The following is a 24,661-nucleotide window of genomic DNA, read 5'->3' as shown; positions in this document are numbered from 1 at the left end:
GGCGCAGCAGTCGCGAGTAAAGCTCAAAGACGTGGCTTTTAACGTGATCTACGCGGGTTCAAATCCAGATTTTGCCGAGCTTGCATTTATTTTCAATAAAAATGAAAATGTTCTAAAAGTAAACTGCGAACAAGTGTTTATTAATATTAAAAATATTTATTGGGTAGGATAAGGGGAAGGTGTAGGGAGGGTTTTTATTCTCCCAATAAGGCAGCATCCATTTAATAATTTTAATAAATATAATCATTTGAAGTGTTTGGTTCCAAAACGTGATAAACGCCATTTAAAAAAAAAAATTGAGTTTCCACCAGTCGGTATTGAAAAGTCATTTATTAATTTTGCCCTCCATAAATATCCGTCATGTTATTCTGTCATGTTTTCTCCCTTTCTTTCCAAAACGCGACAAACGCCAGTCTCCCTTCTCTGCAGAACGCGATATATTCGCTCTCAACCAATCACAGCGCACCATTCTACACACTGTAAACATTGAAGGCTTTTTTAAAAGCTGTTTTTAATACCAATGTACTCTGCAAATGTGTTTATTTAACCTTGCTGTGGTGCCAGATACTCTTTAATCGGTAATGACAAATAATTTATAACATTAACAAGATGACTTTTTGAATTCATTTTGGGAGTGACGGCTGAATGTCTTTTTAGTAAAATGCCTGTATATATATGATAAATATTGGCAAAGTTTAGACTCTGTCATATATGTGAATCAACTTACTCTGTTGTGTATTTTCAATTTGAAAAATAACTTTTATATTGATGGATTAATTGCATTTTGAAAAAAAAAAAAAAATGTCATGGATTTATTGCATTTTGAGTTTTTATAATAAAATTTTTAAAATCAAAATGTAGATTTGAATTTTTAATGTTTTTATAACCAAAGATGCTATGTGAAAGTTTGAAACAGAAAATAGTGGTTTTCATCTTGCCACTTTCTTGGTAAAGAAAACACATTTTTACTCAAATTAATCAAAATGGAGTTATTGCGATTTGGAACCAAACTCTTCATTTGCACTCTTTGATGTTAATGTACAAAAATACTGAGGTGCAAATAGTATTTGCCAATATAAAGCATAGATAGCATCTAATATTATTGCAAAGAACTGATACTTTTACATGGTGTAAATATAATCTATCGCTATTTTCACCTAGTGTAAATAACATATCGCTAAGAAAATTGTCACTTAGTGTAAATAGAATATATTGCTATTTTCACTAAGTGTAAATAGAATCTACAGCTATTTGCACTTAGTGTAAGTACTATATATTGCTATTTGCACTTAGCCACTGCCTATCCCTTAATCCTACCCAATACTTAAACTTAACAACCACCTTACTAACTATTAATAAGCAGTGATTAGGAGTTTATTGAGGCAAAAGTCATAGTTAATATTTAGTTAATAGTGAGAATTGGACCCTATTTTAATGTGATATTTTAAATTATTTTATGGCATCTTGAGGCCCATTAGAAGTTTGCTAAGGCCCTGTGGTTGAGAACCACTGCATTAGAGCCTGATGACATATCCTGCTGCTGTTGTTCTGCCGATATTTGTGCTGTCCGAAGTTATTTAGCATTTTCAAAGCCTAGTGAGACTGCAGCGAACTGCATCTTCGCTGTGTTGAACACACTGAATCTGCACCCACAGATTTGCAGATTTCAATAGAAAAAAATTATAAACATTCAAAAATCTCTAAATATTCCATAGCATTTAGGTTTGGTTTAATCCATATTTTGGCTAATTTGATTATGTTTTCAGCTGTCAATAAAATTGTATTATTATTGTATTGTTGTAGTATTTTCTAGAATATTTTGTCATGTTTAAATCCATCCCACATAATACCACAAATATGTTCCAAAAATACTGCCAGATGTGCCGATTATGTGATATTTTTGTCCTGTGAGGTGGAATGACAACTGTTGGTGGAACACTGGGGATCTATTAACATGCAGCTCCTCTCATTTGGAGTCTCTCACACACAGGTGCTGGTTTGTAGGGTTTCCGAACGTAGTGCAATCCCCTGATTAGCTCCTGGCTCTCCTCCATAGCCTGGGTGGTTTATAACCCACTCTTCACACATGTTCCCACTCACACATTCTTCAGTCATCATGTGTTAGCCGTGAATGAGCACTCTGGAGTGATTAATGCGAATGCAGCATTGATCTGAGGTCTGCACTCAGCTGCAGGAGTGTAGCCACTCTTTACCTGCAGAACGACTCACCCTGCCTCTGTGACTCCAGAGAGAATCAAAGGTCACTCTCATTAGTTTGGACTCACCGGAGACAAAACTCTATGGTGGCCAGATAAGCATACAAAAGTGCCATGGTGGCCAAATATGCTAACAATTCATTAATGTGATTAATGGACATGCAATGTTAAAAAAGAGTCTGTATTATACTATCTGTAAATATTAGGGTTATCAATTATATATTTGACAAACTTTTTTTTTGTTAAGGCCATTAACATTTTGTTTTAATATGTTCTGTATGATTTATGAAAAGTGATCACAGAACCTCAAGTTTTCTGAAGGATCATGTGACACTGAAGACTGGATAATGGCTGCTGAAATTGATCATCAAATCATCATCAGAATAAATTACATTTTAAAATATATTAAAACAGAAAACAGTTATTATATAATATATAATATTTCAGCATTTGACTGTTTTTACTGTATTTTTGATCAAATAAATGCAGCCTTGGTGAGCATTAAAACAATCTTACAGACCACAAACTTTTGAACAGTACTGTATAACCATTTGCTCAAAACTGAAACAGCCTTTACTTTGATACACACACACACACACATTTTGATGAATACACAATCAATCAGCTGCTTTAGATGCTATAAAAGAAAAATATTTTTGTGCATTCACTAGGTGGACACACAGGTAGGCATGCAGACAGACAATATGACTAAGCATTAGCAAATGCAAGAAAGCCTTGTGATTCTTATTCTATCCATCCGTTGTTATGACAACCACATCCCATCAGTGTGATGGATTGATCGGTGATGGACAAGCTGTGACCCCTCAGGGCATGACATAATCAGCACAGGATGGAAGGGGGAGAGTGACAGAGACGAGCACGGTGATGATATGTCATCTGGCCACAAACGTTCTGAAGATTACCTATTCACTAGAGTAAATCACACCTTTTCCAAGTCCAGATTTTGGAAGGAGAAATAACAGGAAGGAAATGGGCCTAAATAATGAACTGCTTCTGTGATGCAGATGAGGCTTTGACTGCATGGCAGATTACATGAAAGCTGTTGCGCATTCATTTTGAGTGAAAGGAAAGACTGTGATCCTCAGAAACAGCTTCAGGCTTAGTCTTTTGCCCTCCACTATGTATTGCAGTTGGAAAACTAAAAAGAGCATTTGCCGTGCCAAAAGGTCACCTGCTAGGAAGCCAAGGACAAGATGGCTGCAAGAATAATCTCATAGAGGGAGGGAGGGTACAGGTATAGGTTCAGTAAAAAAAAGAAGCTATAATCCCCTTGGGAAAATACCCTACTTGCTTTCCCCAATACACTGCGGTCATGCCTGGCAGACTGACTGCTGAGGCAGCAGGGACATGTACAGGTTTAAATTTTCATCACATGGACCAGCACATCATTCCATCCCAGTTTATTTCTTTGAGATTGCTTCGCCCCCTCCAGTGAGACCACCGTGGGCCCCTTCTGAGACTTTCCCAGTCAATTTACGGTGAGGTGATTTTCCTTCGGACGATCCAGGCTGATTGCAGTAATCATCGTTTTTTTACCTATAATGCACTGCTTGGTAAGTAGTCTCTCAGTACATTCAGTAAATATTGTCAGAGCTGGATGTTCCTTTGTTCATATCAGCGCTGAACACAGGGGGGCAGTCAGACGCTTACTGTGTCATCCAAAGCTCACAGCTAGGAAAATGTTCTTGGGTGATTATATCAGTAAATGTAAAAGCACAACATGCTGGGAGCCTTAAGTTATTTACTCTGGCATTTTAGGGGATATTCAAAGAGCCAGCACTTAGAAATGTCCCAATATGCCTCAAGACCGATTGAAGGAAGTCACTGAAGTGGATGATGACAGTAAATTGAGAAAACACTATATGTAAAATAGTATTATCACTTGGAATAGCAGAAACCTAAGCAGATAGATGGAAGAATATCTTTGCATAAAGCTGGTTAAAGGGAGAAAACAAGTCATTCGTTTTACAGAAATCATGTGTTTCTTCAGCTTTCAAAATTACATTATTGAAGTCTCTAATGATAAAAACGGCCACAAGGAAAGTATTGTGCCAAAATGAAAACCAAAACCGCACAGCAGACTTAATAATGCGGTGGTTAGTCTTACCAATAAATACTTCATATCACATGCTTAAAAGGATAGTTCACCCAAAAATGAAAATTATCCCATGATTTACTAAGCCTCAAGCCATCCTTAACATTGTCATGGCACTAGCCCTGACACAGAAATTTTAATGTGACTTTAAGTCATGTGACCTCAAATATTGGAAATGGGTGATGGCCTGGAGTAATTCAGACTTTTTTGCCAATACGAGAAACATTATAACATTTTTAATAGCTTTCAGAACATGTTAAAAATTGTGCTCACTATATTTCAACCTAAATGTCACATTTCTATAGCTTAAACTGGCCATGCATCAAAAAAATATAGATTTTAGATATACATTTTAAATATTTTTCAAATAAAAAATATAAACAAAAATATATTGCTAATATAGATTTTTAAATGTATTCAGATAATGTAGATCATATTCAAAAATGAAAATTTTGTCAAGTTGTTCTAAACCTGAATGTTCTTTCTTCTGATGAAAATAAAGGAAGATATTTTGAAGAATGTTGGTAACCAAAGAGTTGCTGATGCCCATTGACTTCCATAGTATAGAAAAAAGAAAAAAAAAGTTATTGAAGTCAATGGGGACAAGCAACTCTTTGGTTAACAATATTCTTCAACATATCTTCTTTTGTGTTCAGCACAACAAAGAAATGAATTCAAAACAACTGGAGTGTTAGTAAATGATGACAGAATTTCAATTTTAGGTTGAACTATCCCTTTAATTCATGGGGTAACCCACTTTTATGCGATCAAAATTATCTGAAATTGAGATAAATCTCTCCATTATACGATCCAATTTGTTTTCCATTGATGCGTCAGAATGGATTTAGATTGCCATTACACTTTTTAATTTAAACTTTTTCGGAGAGATACGACTCCATGAGGCAAACTTACGGAGTCTGGTATTGACCGCATCATTGTGTTCTAAAAGTGGCCTGGGATTCTTTCATCTTGCTTTTGTTGAACACTCAGCCTTCGAAGGAGTATCTTACAGCTTAATCTGACTGTCTGGACCCAGACTTGATTGTCTGAGCCGACAAACAATTTAGCTCTGTCTGAGACGGCCAAGAAGAAAATGTCCTTGCACATTTTACAGCTTTACCACATCTTATCTGTAGGCTTGTAATTAGAGTCTAAGAAAGCAACTATTTGTCCATGCTTCAAGTAAATAGAAGCTTGAATAGTCTTCCTAATACATTTCATGTAGCAAGATTAAATTGTAGCTTGAGTTTCTTTGCCTTTGAGTGAATCCTTCATAAAACTGAATCAAACTAGACAGTATTGTAATGCTCAAGATTCTTTTAGATTAATTTAAGGAGTGATGGTCTGGTCTTGGTCATGACTCAGTCTCGCCCTGCCTTAGTCTTGGTCTTGTATTGGTCTCAACCCCTGAAAGTCTTGGTCTTATATTGGTCTCAACCCCTCAAAGTCTTGGTCTTGTATTGGTCTCAACCCCTCAAAGTCTTGGTCTTGTGTTGGTCTCAACCCCTCAAAGTCTTGGTCTTGTGTTGGTCTCAACCCCTCAAAGTCTTGGTCTTGTATTGGTCTCAACCCCTCAAAGTCTTGGTCTTATATTGGTCTCAACCCCTCAAAGTCTTGGTCTTGTGTTGGTCTCAACAGCTCAAATTATTGGTCTTGCATTGGTGTCAACCCCTCAAAGTCTTGGTCTTGTATTGGTCTCAACCCCTCAAAGTCTTGGTCTTGTATTGGTCTCAACCCCTCAAAGTCTTGGTCTTATATTGGTCTCAACCCCTCAAAGTCTTGGTCTTGTGTTGGTCTCAACCCCTCAAAGTCTTGGTCTTGTATTGGTCTCAACCCCTCAAAGTCTTGGTCTTGTGTTGGTCTCAACCCTTCAAAGTCTTGGTCTTGTGTTGGTCTCAACCCCTCAAAGTCTTGGTCTTGTATTGGTCTCAACCCCTCAAAGTCTTGGTCTTGTGTTGGTCTCAACCCCTCAAAGTCTTGGTCTTGTATTGGTCTCAACCTCTCAAAGTCTTGGTCTTGTGTTGGTCTCAACCCCTCAAAGTCTTGGTCTTGTGTTGGTCTCTCTCAATCCCTCAAAGTCTTGGTCTTGTGTTGGTCTCAACCCCTCAAAGTCTTGGTCTTGTATTGGTCTCAACCCCTCAAAGTCTTGGTCTTGTATTGGTCTCAGCCTCTCAAAGTCTTGGTCTTGTGTTGGTCTCAACCCCTCTAAGTCTTGGTCTTGTGTTGGTCTCAACCCCTCAAAGTCTTGGTCTTGTGTTGGTCTCAACCCCTCAAAGTCTTGGTCTTGTATTGGTCTCAACCCCTCAAAGTCTTGGTCTTGTGTTGGTCTCAACCCCTCAAAGTCTTGGTCTTGTGTTGGTCTCAACCCCTCAAAGTCTTGGTCTTGTGTTGGTCTCAACCCCTCAAAGTCTTGGTCTTGTGTTGGTCTCAACCCCTCAAAGTCTTGGTCTTGTATTGGTCTCAACCTCTCAAAGTCTTGGTCTTGTGTTGGTCTCAACCCCTCAAAGTCTTGGTCTTGTGTTGGTCTCAACCCCTCAAAGTCTTGGTCTTGTGTTGGTCTCAACCCCTCAAAGTCTTGGTCTTGTGTTGGTCTCAACCCCTCAAAGTCTTGGTCTTGTGTTGGTCTCAACCCCTCAAAGTCTTGGTCTTGTGTTGGTCTCAACCCCTCAAAGTCTTGGTCTTGTATTGGTCTCATATATGTACTTTTGATATGCAAAATAATTGACCAATCAAATCATATTTTTAGGGGATCTGTATCCATATACATTTTAACTATATCTAAAATAAATACCTCTAAAATTACCTCAGATTTGCTGACTCAGTGATATACAGTATTGGGATGGAATTGTTATGTTCCAGTGCAAAGGGAGGGAATGGAAAGAAACCACTTTTTTGTGAGCCAAATAGCAGAGCAGGAGTTTCCCAAAACAAGTTGGTGAATGACTATCCCCAAAACAAACCTTGAAATCTGTGGTGATTGAAAGGGGAGTGAGTGAATTATACAGTTCAGCTTTATGGACCAGCAATGCTGCATTATGGTACTGCCTAACAGTGTTAGCTAAATAAGTATTTTTTTTTATTTAATCTATATTTCCATCATAAAGAAGCAACAAATATTCTTTCCAAAGGAGAAGAAAATCTGAAAATGTGCTGGCCTGCTTTTAAACTTTTCATCCCTGTGGCTGGTCTAACATAAATATGTTTTAAAAATGTGTTGCTAATGTTATTTCTGAATGTTCCAAAGTCCAGTTTTTTAAATGTTTTTAAAAGTTTTTTACAAGCTCTTTTTTTCTTGGTTATGTGAACATTAAGGGAACATTCCATTCTATCATTTTGCAAACATTGTTGGAATGTAACTTGTGAATGTTCTCTAAACATTCTGAAACAAGTAGCCTAGTATCATATAAAATCATTAGACGAACATCCAACTAAAACGTTTCAGAAAAAAATTAACGTTCATTGAATGATGTATAAAGAATGTTTTCGTGCAAACTTTTTGATAACATTTTTAAAGATCAGATAACTTTTAGGCCGTGTGTCCACCAAAGAGGCTAGCGTAGCCTACTTTTCCAATTGCTTTCAATGGGAGCACCGGGAGCGTAACGAGTGTTTTTACTGGTTGCCTCAAGTTTAAGAATGTACAGTACAACTTTGAGTAAAACGCTGCGCTCATCACTGTCACTTTTTAGAAGGCCGTCCAATCAGAGTGGAGGGGGGGGGGGTATAGACAAAAACAACACAGACCAACTATCACAACATTCTTGCTGTACAACAACATCAACAAGCAGAGAACGGACAAAATGGATGAGAAATGAATATTGCTGGTCTCCGAACATAGGGTTAGGGTTAGCAAGTACTCTACACTGTGTCGACATTTTTAGTCTGAAACAAATTATCTGCGAAATCACTTACAAGTAACAGTGCCGCGAATATTCAAGTAGGGCTCAGTGGACATCCAACCCACATCCAAGTGTGACGTCAGAAGTCACGCCCGTGCCCATGTCACCTCGTGACTCTCCACTAAACCTCTTCGCTAGAAATCCCGCCCTGCAGGTAATTTCATTGGTTACCGGGACGGGCAGGTTTAGGGATCAGTGTTGGGTGTAAGCAATCAGTACTGTGATTGACATGACCAATAAAATCTTAAAAATCGGCTGCAGTGCCTGGCTTCTGACGTCACACTTGGATATGGGCCAGGTTGGATGTCCACCGCAAGCTGCAGCGAGAAGCTTCTCTCATAGCGACCTAACGTCTCAACTGAAAAAAGAAAAAAAAAAATGCTACACTGCTGAAGTGCTCTCAAGCACTCCACAGCTAGGCATTTTCAGCATAGCGCCTAGCTATGCTAAAGCTGGCTAAAAACACTTTGGTGGACACACAGCCTTAACGAATGTTCTATTAATGTTACTGGAATGTTTGTTCATAACTTTGAGAGAACATTGCCAGAACATTCTGCCAAATGTTTGCCAAAGTTCTGAGAACATTCCTTGTTAGCTGGACAAATCTTCAAAAACAGGAGGTCCGGCTCTTTATATGCCAAGTCAACGTGAAGGAATGCACAGCCTCTGGCCATTTGAGGAAATGTATTACCATGCCAACAGGATCACACTTTCATTGAGTAGTAAAATTTAGGTGGCTTTAACTTCCTTTCCAGATGCTATCACTTCTACACCTCCTTTTACATGCATTGTTCCTAAGAACAATAGCAACCAAGTGCTGCTGTATACAAGCATAGAAACAAGACAATATACATAAACACTCATAAATAATGATGTCACTGCATAATAAATATAAGCAATAACACAGGAAACAAGTGGGTCAAATCTAAATGACTGTAAGTCAATGACGATGTTTAATCTCCAAACTTTACCAGTCACAAAGGGACTGGAGATTTTCATTAAAAGTTATGCTTCGGCCATAAACCTAGCTTACTTTCAGTTTAGTTTGAGCTGATTCTTTAGTGAAACACTAAGTTGGGCCGCAATGTTCTCTTTATGCACTGCCAGAACAGTTAATATCATCAGAGCGCTCATCACCAATGATAGGCATGACTGCTTGCATTCATCTCAGCAGTTCTTCTCTTGAATATAGCCACTCGAAGTGTGTCATCACTCAAGATTAATGGGACCATAAAATCCTGCTGAGCTGGACAGTTCCACTGGTCATTGAAATTTTTTTTTACCTGCAATATATCTCACTATCATCTAAAATAATCATTGAGGACAGTGGAGATGCTGGTGGCTGTGTCAAATACATGCAACGCATTCGTCTTTTTTTTGTCTAGGAGCATTTTAGATGCATGGTGGGCTAAAGAGGCAGATGAGTCAAAATACTCTGTCTTTCTTTGTCTTACAATTTCATCTTCATAGGATCAGTATTATCCTCAATGACAGCGATATGTCCCAAGGTGTTTATGTCAAATGGTGTTTTAATAAAATTCATACGCATATTGTAAATTTTAGATGGACCAGCCAATGGTGCATATTAGAGAATGGATTAATAAATGATGTTTTTTTGAAAATGTAAAAAGTTTTCTGTGATGGGTAGGTGTAGTGTAGGGGGATAGAATGGACAGTTTGTACAGTATAAAAACCATTATGCCTATGGAATGTCCTCACTTTGATAGCAAAACAAACCTGTGTGTGTATGTGGGGGGTGGGGGTTATATGTCAGCGTTTTTGTGACATATCAGGACACAAATTTGTATAATGACATGGGTATGACATAGGTATTTCAAGGAGAGGGTGACTTATGAGAACATTACCCCATGTACCCATTTTTCAAAAGGCTTATAAATAATACAGAATGAGTTTCTTTGAGAAAGTAAAAATGTGCACAGTTTCTTGTGTTGGGTAGGCTTAGGTGAAGGGTTGGTGTAGGGCGATAGAAAATATGGTTTGTACATTATAAAAACCATAACGCTTATGAAATGTCCTCACAATTCACAAAAATAAACCTGTGTGTGTTTGTGTGTGTGTCAAAAACTGGAACTATCCCTTTTAAGGTTTTTGAACTCTCCTACATTCCTTAATCTGACTGCAGTGGGAATTGTTAGAACTTTTATTGCCTTTAATTACAGTTTAGTCTGCAAAGATTAAAACAATTATTTCTACACCACTATCACTGTCTTCATGGTGTAACAGGCCCTGAGATGAATTGATTTAATGGTTTAGTTGAATGCACAAACCTTCAGAGTTCCTGGCTTGGCCAGCTCACGCGCCTGCCTGTTCAGTTGGTTCGCAATGATTTGACATCGCTGACACAGGCTTTCCCTCCCGTGCTTGTTCTCGGAATAACTTAACTCCGTCATGGACACTGAACCAGCACCCTCCGGGTTTGGCCGGCTGCCGCATTGCACTTCTTCTGCCGAATGAAGCCTTTTCCTAGGATTGAGTGCTGGACTCTGCCCTGATTCACTGCTTGCTGATACCTCAACCACCTTATGTGAGAAAAAAGCAGAAGAGAGATGAACTGAACTGAGAGGTTGAAAATGAGGTTGCTGGAATAAACTGTAGTAGACTGTTAAAAACAGAAACAAAATAATGTACGACTCATATGGACCTCACAAAAACAACAACAACAACATTGTCCTGCTGATTAAACCAGCTCTAAATATTTTGCTGGTCTTAGGTTTGAGATGATTTCCCAGCCTGGCTAAGCTTAGCATCTCTAATTAGGTTGACCAACTAGCAGTTAGACGAAAGTTAATCAGACTTACTTTTCCGATTCAAATCCAATCTTATTTAACTGGCTTTAAAAAAGTTAGGACCAGTCTTGAAGAAAAATAGATGACTACATTTTAAGACTAGTCTATGCAGAATTGGCCACTGGTCATCAGATAGTCTATCTGTTCTCCCAACCAGATGAAAAGTCTTCCTAAACCAGCCAAAAGCCCAGCTAAGACCACCAAACCAAGTATTCCTTTAGTTTACACATTTTCCCCCAGTAGGATAAACAGTATGAAGAAGTATACTTCATTAATCAATATCAAATGCTAAGACACAACAAAGTTAATAAAACCATTAAAAATAATCTGAAAAGTTTCATCATGCTATATCTCACCGTGAACCTCCTGAAATCTGGTCTGCGTCCTTCGCCTTGAACCCAATAATGAGAACGCATGTTTCTGGATTTAAATGTCCCCGCGTGTCAGACAGAGTCTGGTGTGCTCCGACTCACTGAGAGATTCGTAAACTATCCATTTCATGGATGTTAACTCTAACTTATAACTCAAAAGTTTAGTTTTTCTAAAGTTTAGGTTGTCCAGTCTTGCTTGTTAGCGCGCTTCTCAATCCCATGTTGACGATAAATTAATTTAAATCAGGGATCAGTTAGACTGATATTGAGTCACTGAGGGGCGGAGCAGAATCGCAGCTCACACCGCGCGCTCCTGAATCTGATTCGCATTGAAGGCGCTGCGTTCTCTTGTGAGTAGGGGGAGAATGTATCCTTTTTTAATTCGGTTGGCGTATGCAGTATATAACCCACTCGCTGCATTTTATTTTCAATGTATCATATTGCACGCCGAGACCCACTTTCTCATCGACTGCCAGAAATTCCATAGCTGAGCGAAATACTTCAGAAAAATAATTCCTAATTTTCCTAAACTGTCAGAAACTCGGGTGTTAATGGGACAATCATGAGAACCTGTCACGAATATGTGGTTCATTATCTCACGAGTTTATTCACTGTCTGTACAAGAGACGTCATAATGTCTTTATTTCATTAATATGTACATATATTGGAAATATTATTACCAATACTGCCACTACACACAATTGTTTTTCATTAGGCTATATTTTGTTCTCTTTTCTGTCACAGTTTATTTTGGTGTATAATATGCACTGTATGTAAAACAAGCTTGCTAATTTAGTACTTTGAGAGAGAGAGCTAAAGGGGGAGAGAGGCGCACTATAACGTTGTGTGTAATTTCAGTGAGGTAGTCAACTATTTGACTTTAGCGCCATCACATGGCCATCATCTGCAATTGCATGTCCATAAAACAATCGATTATGGAAGTTTTTTTCTTGTTGAAGGTGAAGCTTATATAAACATATTTTACTCCTCGAAAATGCGTGAACTGGTGAAGATATGTATTTTAGACTGCACTGTGACCAGCACACTTCAATAGCTGTTAAAACGTGTCTGTGAGATGCAAAATATGATATGATAAAATAGTGGGATTTGCTGTGGTTACAGTAGACACACATTTCTGGGTCTTTTCGGGGGAGCTGTTCATGGTTCTGAAATAGTCTTGATCCTTTTGCATCTGTTCGTATGACAGTTAAACTAAGCATCTTGACTCAAATGTGATATTTGACAGCTATATGAAGTTAACAAAACATGCAAACGGACAAGGAGTTATTACCTTCTGTTTTCTCTTCAGATAATGACTGGTCAATCCAAATATTATATCGGTATCCAAAAGGAGAGTGTCAAGTTCCACGGCTGATTCCTTCTGCTGTATATTCCCTGAATCTTGTTCTGAATCACGTAAAGCCATGGGAACCTCTTGTTTTCATTTGGGTCTTACAGCCAATTTCTAATTACCAAACCGCGACGCTTAATAAAACCATTTGACAGGTACCAGAATAAGACCAAAGACTTGTGACTTTTTAAATGGAAATGATGTCTTTCAGATGCTTCAGCGAATGTTTGACCATTTCCATCCTTTGCTCGTGCTTACTCCAGACGCGCGCGCACACCTGGTAGTCCAAACAAAACTAAACGTGAACCATGTGGATCAATTCAAAGCTGCGCCTGTGTCTCCGCCTCTCTCCCTCCTTCTCCATCCTCAAATGAGTTGTATGAATTATTGTCACTTCTCATCCCACTACTTCACCTGTTACCATTATTTTATTTAATTCATAATCCAGCCTATAGCCTTTTTTCTTATGGCATTGCAATGGTCTTATACATCATATCTTACTTTAGTGTACAATATCTTTGGCAGGTTAACACACTGCACTGAGTAATTATTTACTATTTGCATAAATAATGTCTGACCTTTGCAGGCCTTTATTTCATACTTCCCTGCAATGAGCAAAACAATTAAGTACCACCAGTCTGATTGGTTAAAATTTACATTGTATGGGATTATTGGGGTCCGATCTTTATAATCCACATTGAATTGATTTGTATCGTGTCCAGTGGTCCCTGGAGTAACACAGACATGTCCTGCATCCTAAACACATCTTCCCAGGGGAACTCCTCAGCTGTTTTCACGCCTGTGTAATCTGGCCATGTTCCCATAATGGAAACATCATCTCCACCTCTGAAGAATATCTGCTCGAAAGTCTTAAAGTCGTTTGTGAACATCTCATCCGTATAATTCAACAAACCTGAGTAGGCTAAATTATGCAGAACTCTAGAAATTTTCCTTTAAAATGTAAGACATTTTTAAAACAATGCTTAAAAATAATAATAATAAAAAGGTGAAATCATTGGAGTACTCAAAATTATTCACATTTAAATTTATTCAATTTTATTCTATTGATTAATGTCTTTTATTCATTTATTTTATGAAATTTTCCTTTTATGAATATTTTCTTTATGAATTCGTCTTTGATAGCTATGTATTCATTTAATCATAAATAATCGTTATATTCCTTATGTTGCATGATTATTCTTTTAGATGTTGATTTCTTATTTTGAATTTCCTTAAAAGGGATGAATAAAGTATTTATTATTATTATTATTCCTTTAATCATTTACATATATTCTACCATATACTCTGATATGTTTGATTATTCTCAAATGTAATATCTTTTGTGTCGCTTCGGTGCTGTAATGTTGAGGGGTTTATCCTGTTGACCGGGTGTGTTTTCCATCAGAATTGATTAAGGTGATGTACCTTGGGATCAAAATATGTCTGTTTCCATCTCAGCAGACACGGAATAAACTAAGATCTGCGATATTCTCTTAAAGGTGCTAAACCACAAATGCTTATTAAGTTATTCCATGTGCCTTACAAGGGCCATGGTGACCCAATAAGACCTGCTAGGGTACATTTTGTCTTGAGTGCATCCTTAAATGGTTGTAAGAGAAGTACTAAGAACTTCAATACTTTCCCTAGCCCCTTTCTGTATATGCACAGCATAATAAATGTTTAGTTTCAGAAAACTCAGGGCTTCTTCTACTGCTGCTTTTCCACATTTTCCTCTCCTTGTAGTTTGCAAATATCTTACTTCTTTTAGGCCTTTCTTACTCTATACTCTGATCTTCAAAAACTTCATCTGTTAGATACAATATTAGCCTATAGATATTAATACTTATAGATTTATTTTTCTATCTAATCTTGAAACATATTACAAGCTATTAAAATGTCAATACTTACTTTACATTTTAATAAAATGTGTTATTTCCTAATCAGATATGATTTCTGACATAATCATTGCTTGTCTGCATCTGCATCAATTATGAAAAGTATGTTCAAATCTTTGGTTTAACGCGTAAAGCCCTAACGCGTTAAACCAAACTATTGTTAAAGGGTAAAACAAAACAAAACAAAACTTACCGCAAACTTACCACCCAATAAAATTAGATGAGCTGTTTCAAAAATATCAATAATATTAAATTAGTCCAAGGACTAATAAGTAGCCTAGTTAATAATTGATAAAAAAAAAAAAAAAAAGTTGATAAGTGTACGTTACCAAAGGCAAACACTCAAGCTGTCCAGTGTTTGTAACAAAAAGAGTAGTTAAAGGTTTCATTTTGAATTACGTTTATTATTATAAAACAAAATACAACACATTATGTAAATCCATACAATCAGGTATTTCACACAGAGCAATGACAGAGAGAGAGAGAGAGAGGCCAACAACGAAGTCATCATCACCGTGATTTCAACAAACCTGATTTTAACAAAGTAACAGAGTCGAGTCAACGGTGAAATTTTCCTTCGTCTGATCAAGTGGTCCTGAACATTTCACAATTTTCAAAAGAACTGTTGAACTGTTGAGAACCACTCGGCCAAAGAGGAAGCCACAGGTTACCGAGGAAAATCAGTGTAGAGTGAACGCCATAGATCCGAGATCTTCGAAACCTGCTTGAAAAAAAAACAAACATTTGAAACCGATGTGCTCTGTTTTAAAGAGATCTTTTTCGCACCGACGAACTGCACATCTCTTTCCGAACGCACGGTGTTTTTATAGAGAGCAAAAGGATGGGGTCACTCAGGGCGGCGTGGAATGCGATGATCCTGCCGGTTGGACTCGTCAGAGAGGTTCCTATCGTGCGTGGGTTAGTTCTCCCTAAACCTGCCTGCTAGACCGGTTATGAGCACACCTTTCCTTATGAGAAAACCCAACTTTTTGCAGTTTTCGAGTTTACTTAAACAACTGAATTCTTCAATTTACTGATCTTTACTCATAAATAAATTATTTACTTAATTTACTTAAAGGGTTAGTTCACCCAAAAATTAAAATTCTGTTATTTATTATTCACCCTCATGCCGTTTCACACCCATAAGGCCTTCCTTAATCTTTGGAACACAAATTAAGATATTTTAGTTGAAATCCGATGGCTCCGTGAGGCCTGCATAGGGAGTAATGACATTTCCTCTATCAAGATCCATAAAGGTACTTTATTTAAATCAGTTCATGTGAGTACAGTAGTTCAATATTAATATTATAAAGCGACGAGAATATTTTTGGTGTGCCAAAAAAAAAAAAAAAAAAAATGACTTATTTAGTGATGGCCGATTTTAAAACACTGCTTCAGGAAGCATTGGAGCACAAATGAATCAGTGCATTGAATCTCCTGTTCGGAGCGCCAAAGTCACGTGATTTCAGCCGTTTGGCAGTTTGACGCACGATCCGAATCATGATTCGATACACTGATTCATTTATGATCCGATGCTTCCTGAAGCAGTGTTTTGAAATCGGCCATCACTAAATAAGTCATTATTTATTTATTTCTTTTGGCGCACCAAAAATATTCTTGTCGCTTTATAATATTAATATTGAACCGCTGTTCTCATATGAACCGATTTAAATATGTTTTTAGTACCTTTATGGATCTTGAGAGAGGAAATGTCATTGCACCCTATGAAGGCCTCACGGAGCCATCGGATTTCAACTAAAATATCTAATTTGTGTTCCAAAGATGAACGAAGGTCTTACAGGTGTGGAACGGCATGAGGGTAAGTAATAAATGACAGAATTTTCATTTTTGGGTGAACTAACCCTTTAATGATGAGTGAGATTTAAAAAAAGCATAGGTCTACATCGTACAGGCATGTCTTCATTTTGTGCTCAGCGACTCATTTTTGTGTTGATTTTGATGTTTGTTTTGGATCATTTTCCTGATGGAAGATCCAACCATGGCCCATTATAAGATTTCTAGTAGAGGCTTTCAAGTGTTGATTTTTTTTATCTGTTGGTATTTGATAGAATCATGATGCCATGTCTCTGAACAAGATGTCCAGGACCTCTAACAGAATTTTTTTTATTCCTGTGCGCACCAAACCCATCTTGTGGGTTTGTTGCCAAAAAGCTCTCCTAAACAACTTGTGGTGACGTAGCTGCCATCTGATTTCTTACTTCTTCTTCTTGTTTTTTTTTTGATGATGATTTCTGACCCCAAGACTCAACTAAGACTAACCTTGGAGAGTCTTTGGCCACTCAAACTCTCCTCCTCTCTCCTCCTCACCTTGCATGAAGACAAAATAGACACATCCTCTTCCAGGCAGATTCATAACATTTTCCGTTGATTGAAACATTAATTGTTGCCCTTATGGTGGAAATGAGAATTTTCAATGCTTTAGCTATTTTCTTGCAGCCACTTTCTATTTTGTGAAGCTCAACAATCTTTTGCTGCACATCAGAACTATATTCTTTGTTTTTACTCTTTGTGATGGATGATTAAGTGAATTTAGTCATAATAAGTCATAGCTGGATAATTTAATTTTACTAGTCACCCTGGTCCCCTTCATATTTGTAAATATGAAGGGGAATATATTCCAGAGATATTTTACTCACAAGAATTTATACCAATAATTGTGGCCAATGTATAGAGAAAAACATTTATTTCATAATGTGACCCCCCCATTGTGGGGACCAAATTTTACATTTGGTCCCCACAATGTACACTCTAAAAATGCTGGGTTGTTTCAACCCAAGTTTGGGTCAAAAATGGACAAATCCAACCATTGGGTTAAATTTTTAAATGCATTTTTTAACCCAGGGGTTGGGTTTGCCCATATTTGACCCAAATTTGGGATGAAACAACCCAGCATTTTTTAGAGTGTAATATAAACAAACACACACACACACACACACACACACACACACACACACACACACACACACACACACATTCGCTATAGTTTACATTAATGAAAGGTTAGATTTTTGTGATTTTTTTTTTATTTAATTTTATTTTTTTACTAAAGTTCAAAAGGATGAAAAATGCAGATTTATTTTCACAGCACTACTTTGATCATATATTTACCAAGGGTGCCAATAATTCTGACCATGACTGTATATATCCTAATAGATAATGTGTAACCTATTAAGAATTAAAATGTTTGGCATTGTATTTTTACACAATACCCAAATAATATAAAACTGACTTATTAAATATATTTAAAAAAAAAAACTTGTTTTGACAATGTATTAGTTCATCTTCTTGCTTAAAATTATGATTAAATAGTATGATTAAAATAGTATATACGTAACTCAGAGAACACCGATCTATTCATTTTGAGAATATAATATTGTAGTAATAATTACATTTAAAATAGCATTGGAACACATTGAAATTTGCTTGACAAATGCATATCACATCATATTGTGAATAAGAGAGAAAAAATTCAATGTTCTGCCTATTGAGACACATGAATAGACTTAAAATTAAAAATAACCATAATGTTAAAGACTTTAAGACGTTACTGTATTCTTTAAGAAAGGATTCGCTCTGAATTTAGAAAGACACATGAATGCCATTCTACAGGATATACTTGTAAAGATGCCATCTTGTATCATGCGAGGTCTAATCAGAGGCTGTTGCCGACACGGCAGACCTGTTCTTTGAGGTCACAGTGAAACTAGCCTAACTGCAGCATTCCTCTGCGTTCAGAAAAAAAAGGATGTGATGGAGGGCCATATGGCATGAGAGGGCATTTAAATCATACTAAAATGTTTCAACAATACAGTTATAAATACATATAATTCACAATCTGAAATATGAGTAAATATGAATAAACATGGAGTTCTATGAAGCTAAGTGCAAAATCACAATGACATCTTAATTAAATATTAACCAAAGTCTTAGAAGAAATTGACTCAAATAATAATAATAATATAAAAATCTATAATCTATCAAATCTGTACCTAAAAACTGAAGCTCACAGTGATGTAACAGAAAAAAAGGTTAATTGGGGTTCAATATGAAAACCCTGTAGGGTTCTTGAATTTTAAAGAACCCTTATATGACAAAAAGGTTCCATTTAAGGAGAAAAGTCTTAAATTATTGCATAATATTTTCATGTTTAATGGGTTATTTCGATTTTTCTAGTATGTTTACAAATGGTTTAATTCATAACATGTAATTAAAATAAAAAAATAAATAATTAAAACTAAATCCATAATGAATCCCATGATGAGACCCCTAAATTGTTATTTGAAGCACCTGACAGATCCATTTAAGGTTATCTTTTTTCTAAGAGCATGTGTTGGCTAAACTTGCTTGTGCAGTAAAGCTAGTTCCGGTGGTAGCATCAGACCACATCTCTTTGTTTATTTGTTTTTTGAAGGCTCAAGGAGAGAGAGAGTTGTTTGCAGACCCAAGTATTTACCTACATATACCTACGGTCTAGTATTTACCTATATACCTGTAGTATATAATGTGTGATATTTTCTGTCTCTTATATAAGGTACAAATAGTCCAATGAAACTTGTCTCCAGTAGCCGTAGCCCACCACGGGAGTGTCTGGTCAGACCCAGGCTTACCTGCTAAAACATTTTTTTTTTTTTGCCAAGCATTGATTTTGTTTTGAACAGGTTTCAAACAGCCAAATGATGTTATAAGTTGTACGATACAATCAGAACACAGAGAAGAAAATTTGTTGTTTTCTTGGGCTTCTAAGCAACCATTATAATAACAGGAAACAACAAAATGGTAAAAACTGTTCACAGATTACACACATGCTACATCTATGAAGTCATCACTGGGCCCGTAGAAAAATGGGAGGGAGATAAGTGGAATGTTGTCTGTACTGAACTGAACAATCGTTCCTCCACATTCTTCTTCTGTGAGAGGATCTGTGACATTTTTAGCCTTTGTGACAGATCTGTATCAAAACAGCTCTTTCATGTGGAATCTACCGACAACCCATGTTCTTTGAAAACTGTCATCCTCACATTATCATTGTTGCGAGTTTTTCAGAGCTTGGGATGTGCAAAAAAAAAAAAAAAACATATGCATTGCTAAGAAATAGAATATGCGTACCTTTCTTTATAAAGTGTTTTGTTGTAATATGATTTATTTTATTTGAAAACGGCACATAATGTTCATGTTAGGAAATGGTCTGTCAAGTTTTTAATATTTTATAAAAAGCAGTTTCATTGTGAAAATTTTAATGCCATCCATTGTTAAAATGTTGGACAGTATAACCAAACATGGCCAGTATTAAAATTCTATTCAGTTTTGTCCTAAAAGCTAAACTGATTTGTTTGAAATGCTTAAACTTAATTTACACATCACAACATTTACCATGTAAAGTATGAAAAAATAGATATTCATTTTAATATTTGCTAAAGATTACACTTAAATTATTGCTGTTTTTAAAGTGAGTGTTAGATGAAGGAAAGGTATAATCAAATAATCTAAATGTACAAACTGTACAAACCCAATTTCCTACACAATATTCATATTTCTTTTGTATTTCTGCAGTAATTATGACAAAGCTGCATGTTTTACAACTTTGTTATTAACATAAACTAGGAGTGTTGATATATTAATTAACTAAAATTCATTTTATGATTCCAGAAATTTCAAGAACTGTATGTTCAAAAGAAAAAGAGATGGGGAAAAATATGATTCTGTTTACATCATGTTTTTCAGCATTTAAATTAAGTTAGATTATTTTAATATGTTAGTAATAATATTTATATTAATTGTATTCATAGTAATATATTCATTTAAATCATTTAAGTCATCCTCCGCCCCCCTAGGAAGTTTGCTGAGGGCCCCTAGAGGGTTGGAACCTTATCCTTAATGACATAGAATAGTGCCAATTAATTGTGTATCCCTGTGATTTCAACATATGAGGAGACTGTACTTTTAACACAGAGAAACTCAGTCTGGGAAATATGCAGCCATATTTTAATACTTCTCTAATTGATCTGCAAAAGTCAAAGATTGTCCATAAATTAACCAAGAGGCCGTTAACACAACACCATTTTCAACTAAAAATGGAAAACTTGGATGTTCATTTACACGACAATAGCGTTTTGGGGTCGCATCGCGGTGCCACTGCGTTCCCATAGGCTTTTCATATTAGCTACGTAATGCAGAAAGTATTCCTTCCTTTTTTACTTGCAAATGAAAAATACGTTTTTACAATATCATAATGCCTATTAGGATAAAAATGTTGTTTCCACTTCTAAATCGTTTAGGTGTCTGCTAAATGAATAAATGTAATTGTAAGTGTAAAATAAAGCAGTTTGTGTTATTTTTGAGATGTGTCAATTGGGCAGTTTTGAATGAGCAAAATCTGTGTACCTTTAGCTGTACGTGTAGCAATTTTATTTTTCAGCCACTTGGTGGAGATAGAGACAATGAAACTGCAAATCCATACACATGATGAATGGCGGGTTGCACTGGCACATGCCTAGAAGCCAGCACAGCTTTACATAATAATCAGTATGAAAGAAAAAAAAAATGGTATTGCTGATTATTATTTAAGATGTTTGAGCTTTATAACATAAACAGGTGCCTAATAATCAGCAAGGATAACAATTCCTGTTGCATTTAAAAACAGTAGGCTACCACAAATTTTTTCACATTTTTTTTAAATAAGTAATAACATAAGGGACCAGCAATAATAAGAGAGAAGCAATCAAGTATTTTGACAATATAGTGTGTGTTGGCAAAAATAAAAATACTGTATAAAAGTGAGGATAAACTCTGGTCCTTTAGGTAAGAAAATAAAGCCAGCATAAAGAGCCATTATTCCATATTATTTCTGATTCTATTCCCATGTACAGTAAAGGCAGTATAGTTTCTATTTGAATCAGACTTTACATTTTACATCTGAGTGAACTTGTGAAGCTGTGACATCTGCTCAAAGAGAGGGACCGCATTTACGCTTAACTGAGTCTCATAAATCTACAGCTGCCTTCTCATGAGAATGAGATACAACACAATATCTCACAGGCAGTGTCTTCATATGTCCTATAATGTAAAAAATAAGAGTGTATATGAACGTGATGGAAACAATTTAACTCTGGAATCAGCCTTGCGTTCCATGACCATTTATTTAAATATGAACAAAGTTTGTAAAGATTCTAATAACTAAGATTCATATCTAATGTTTGATAGAGGTTTATAAAAAATGTTTATCTAGAGGGCTTAATTCTGCTCTCAGAAACTAGCTCATGCAGTGTAAATGGACTATATGAGATTTGTTTGATTAAATCATGGCGTTCCTGTTGTACATATAAGAACTCCTCTGTAAAGGATGACCTAGCAGCAGCTCCTTTTCTTGAACTAGACTGTCCAGCAGCTCCTGCTGTCGGTGGTTATGGTAAACCTTCAGGAAGGATAGCACTGTAAGACCCAGCCAGCATAACCAGGTCGACCACAGGCCAAACTGTGGGAAAAGGAACATATTAGCATATTTATATATTAATATCACATACTGTGGATATTTTGAAATACATACTGCAAAACCTCAGCTTGTGAATGTAGATTTTATGCTACTTGTGGATGAATTTTTACCTGTGCAATGGCAAACTGGTCATAAAAGGAGGAGTTGTCAACACCGAGCTCTAAATCTGTGTCTTGCAGATCCTCACAACTGCCAAAGAGAAATTAAACAAATTTAAACCATAAGTAATATAAAAAGTGACAATATTTTGGAACTATTTACAACAACAGCATTGTCGATATATATATATATATATATATATATATATATATATATATATATATATATATATATATATATATATAGTATATACAGTACAGTCCAAAAGTTTGGAACCACTAAGATTTTTAATGTTTTTAAAAGAAGTTTCGTCTGCTCTCCAAGGCTACATTTATTTAATTAAAAATACAGTTTAAAAAACAGTAATATTTTGAAATATTATTACAATTGAAAATAACTGTGTACTATTTAAATATATTTGACAAAGTAATTTATTCCTGTGATGCAAAGCTGAATTTTCAGCATCGTTACCCCAGTCTTCAGTGTCACATGATCCTTCAGAAATCATTCTAATATGCTGATCTGCTGCTCAATAAACATTTATGATTATTTTCAATGTTGAAAACAGTTGTGTACTTTCAGGATTCCTTGATGAATAGAAAGTTCAAAAGAACAGCATTTATCTGAAATACAAAGCTTCTGTAGCATTATACACTACCGTTGAAAAGTTTGGGGTCAGTAAGAATTTTTATTTTTTGGAAAAGAAATTAAAGAAATGAATACTTTTATTCAGCAAGGATGCATTAAATCAATCAAAAGTGGCAGTAAAGACATTTATAATGTTACAAAAGATTAGATTTCAGATAAACACTGTTCTTTTGAACTTTCTATTCATCAAATCATCCTGAAAAAAATATTGTACACACATATTTTGTACAACTGTACACATTAAATGTTTCTTAAACAGCAGATCAGCATATTAAAATGATTTCTGAAGGATCATGTGACACTGAAGACTGGAGTAATGATGCTGAAAATTCAGTTTTGCCATCACAGGAATAAATTACTTTGTGAAATATATTCAAATAGAAAACAGTTATTTTAAATTGTAATAATATTTCACAATATTACTGTTTTTACTGTATTTTTTAATTAAATAAATGTAGCCTTGGTGAGCAGACAAAACTTCTTTTAAAAACATTAAAAATCTTAGTGGTTCCAAACTTTTGGACTGTACTAATATATATATATATATATATATATATAATGCTTGTGTTATTCTAGCTCATTTAAAATGGTTAAAAACAGTTTACCTGCTGGGCATGGCCCCATTTTCAGTGATAGCATCACACCATCCACTGAAGCCAACACTGGAAATAGTACCGGCCACAAACACTACAAAAACCACCAAGAGGGACAGGAGAAGATTCAAGAAGGCATGAAAAAGAGAGCTGGAAAGAGATGTAAGGACAGAAAAGTACATAATTTACTGCTTGAAACGTTGGCGTCATTTAATAATCAATATGATGTAAATGAATAAGCAGTTGCCTACTCGTCGTGGCCTTTGCAGAGGAAGAAAAAGGTCCGCCACGCCTGTACAGCAGAGAGGATGAGAGACACGATGCCCACGAAAGTGATGAAGCGGCAGGACGACTCTGGTCCCCATTCTTCAACTATAAAGCGCTGTTTCCCCATCGTCATGTTCTCATTTTGCCACATTCCCTCAGTAAACAGCAGGCATTTCCCCTGAAAGTCATCGCCGTTTTCAGAGAGCGGCACGACGGCAATAAAACCGAAAAGAAATGCTAAAAAATAAAGGATGCACTGGCCAAAGAGAAAATTATCGACGGCCATCGTTCCGGCGTCGACTGCATTCTGCTATTGCGCATGACGGTGAATGTTGAACTATGTCGGCATCTTGTTATTGGACGACTATGTCACCACTGCATGCATTGCACCTGATTGAGGATTTTGGGCTTTTTGATTGCAGTGTTCGCATCTTTGCCTGAACTATTTTAAACATTAAATTATTAACAAACAATGTTTAGATATGTAAGATGTCGAACGCTGTATAATGCAGAAATTGTGTAATATTTAGTTCAGCACTGGACATCTTCACTTATTGAACAAAATTCCTTTTTTCTAATTGTAGTATTCTAGTTTATTGTATAAAAAGGAAATCTGAAATTTTATTTTACACATTTTATAGACATTCTGTTAAAGTTATGGGATCATAAACAATACCTGTTGTCAGATGTGTTTAGCATCATTCTTAAAGGTGCAATATGTAAGATTTTTGCAGTAAAATATCCAAAAAATCACTAGGCCAGTATTATATATTTTGCTCACTTGAGTACTTACAATATCCCAAATGTTTCCAACTATTTGTAAATCCTGAGAAAATTGCCATTTTAACCAAGGCTCCGGGACATGTGAGGAGTCGCCTGTCAATTACAT

The 24,661-nt window shown here is 36.1% G+C and overlaps 2 protein-coding genes across 2 annotated transcripts in view; both read right to left on the bottom strand.

The window, feature by feature from the left end:
* Positions 1-11,658, bottom strand: part of kif26aa (kinesin family member 26Aa) — an 80,221-nt gene extending 68,563 nt beyond the window's left edge. Inside the window, exons 1-2 of the mRNA XM_067383020.1 lie at positions 11,395-11,658; positions 10,520-10,771 (exon numbers count right to left, since the gene is read on the bottom strand). Coding sequence (XP_067239121.1) covers positions 10,520-10,771; positions 11,395-11,454 — 312 coding nt within the window. The 5' untranslated portion in view covers positions 11,455-11,658. The remainder of the gene's footprint in view (positions 1-10,519; positions 10,772-11,394) is intronic.
* A 10,309-nt stretch (positions 11,659-21,967) lies between these two features.
* Positions 21,968-24,058, bottom strand: tmem179aa (transmembrane protein 179a, genome duplicate A). The gene is made up of 4 exons (XM_067383019.1): positions 23,757-24,058; positions 23,518-23,655; positions 22,276-22,354; positions 21,968-22,147 (listed from the first exon to the last, which is right to left on the bottom strand). Exons 1-4 carry the CDS (start codon positions 24,056-24,058, stop codon positions 21,968-21,970), a joined length of 699 nt encoding a protein of 232 aa, XP_067239120.1.
* Positions 24,059-24,661: the final 603 nt, after the last annotated feature.

Source organism: Chanodichthys erythropterus, chromosome 4 (assembly GCF_024489055.1).
Source record: "Chanodichthys erythropterus isolate Z2021 chromosome 4, ASM2448905v1, whole genome shotgun sequence".
NCBI classification, from domain to species: domain Eukaryota; kingdom Metazoa; phylum Chordata; class Actinopteri; order Cypriniformes; family Xenocyprididae; genus Chanodichthys; species Chanodichthys erythropterus.
Note: the sequence above shows the minus strand (reverse complement) of the source record. Positions and strands in the feature narration are given on the sequence as shown.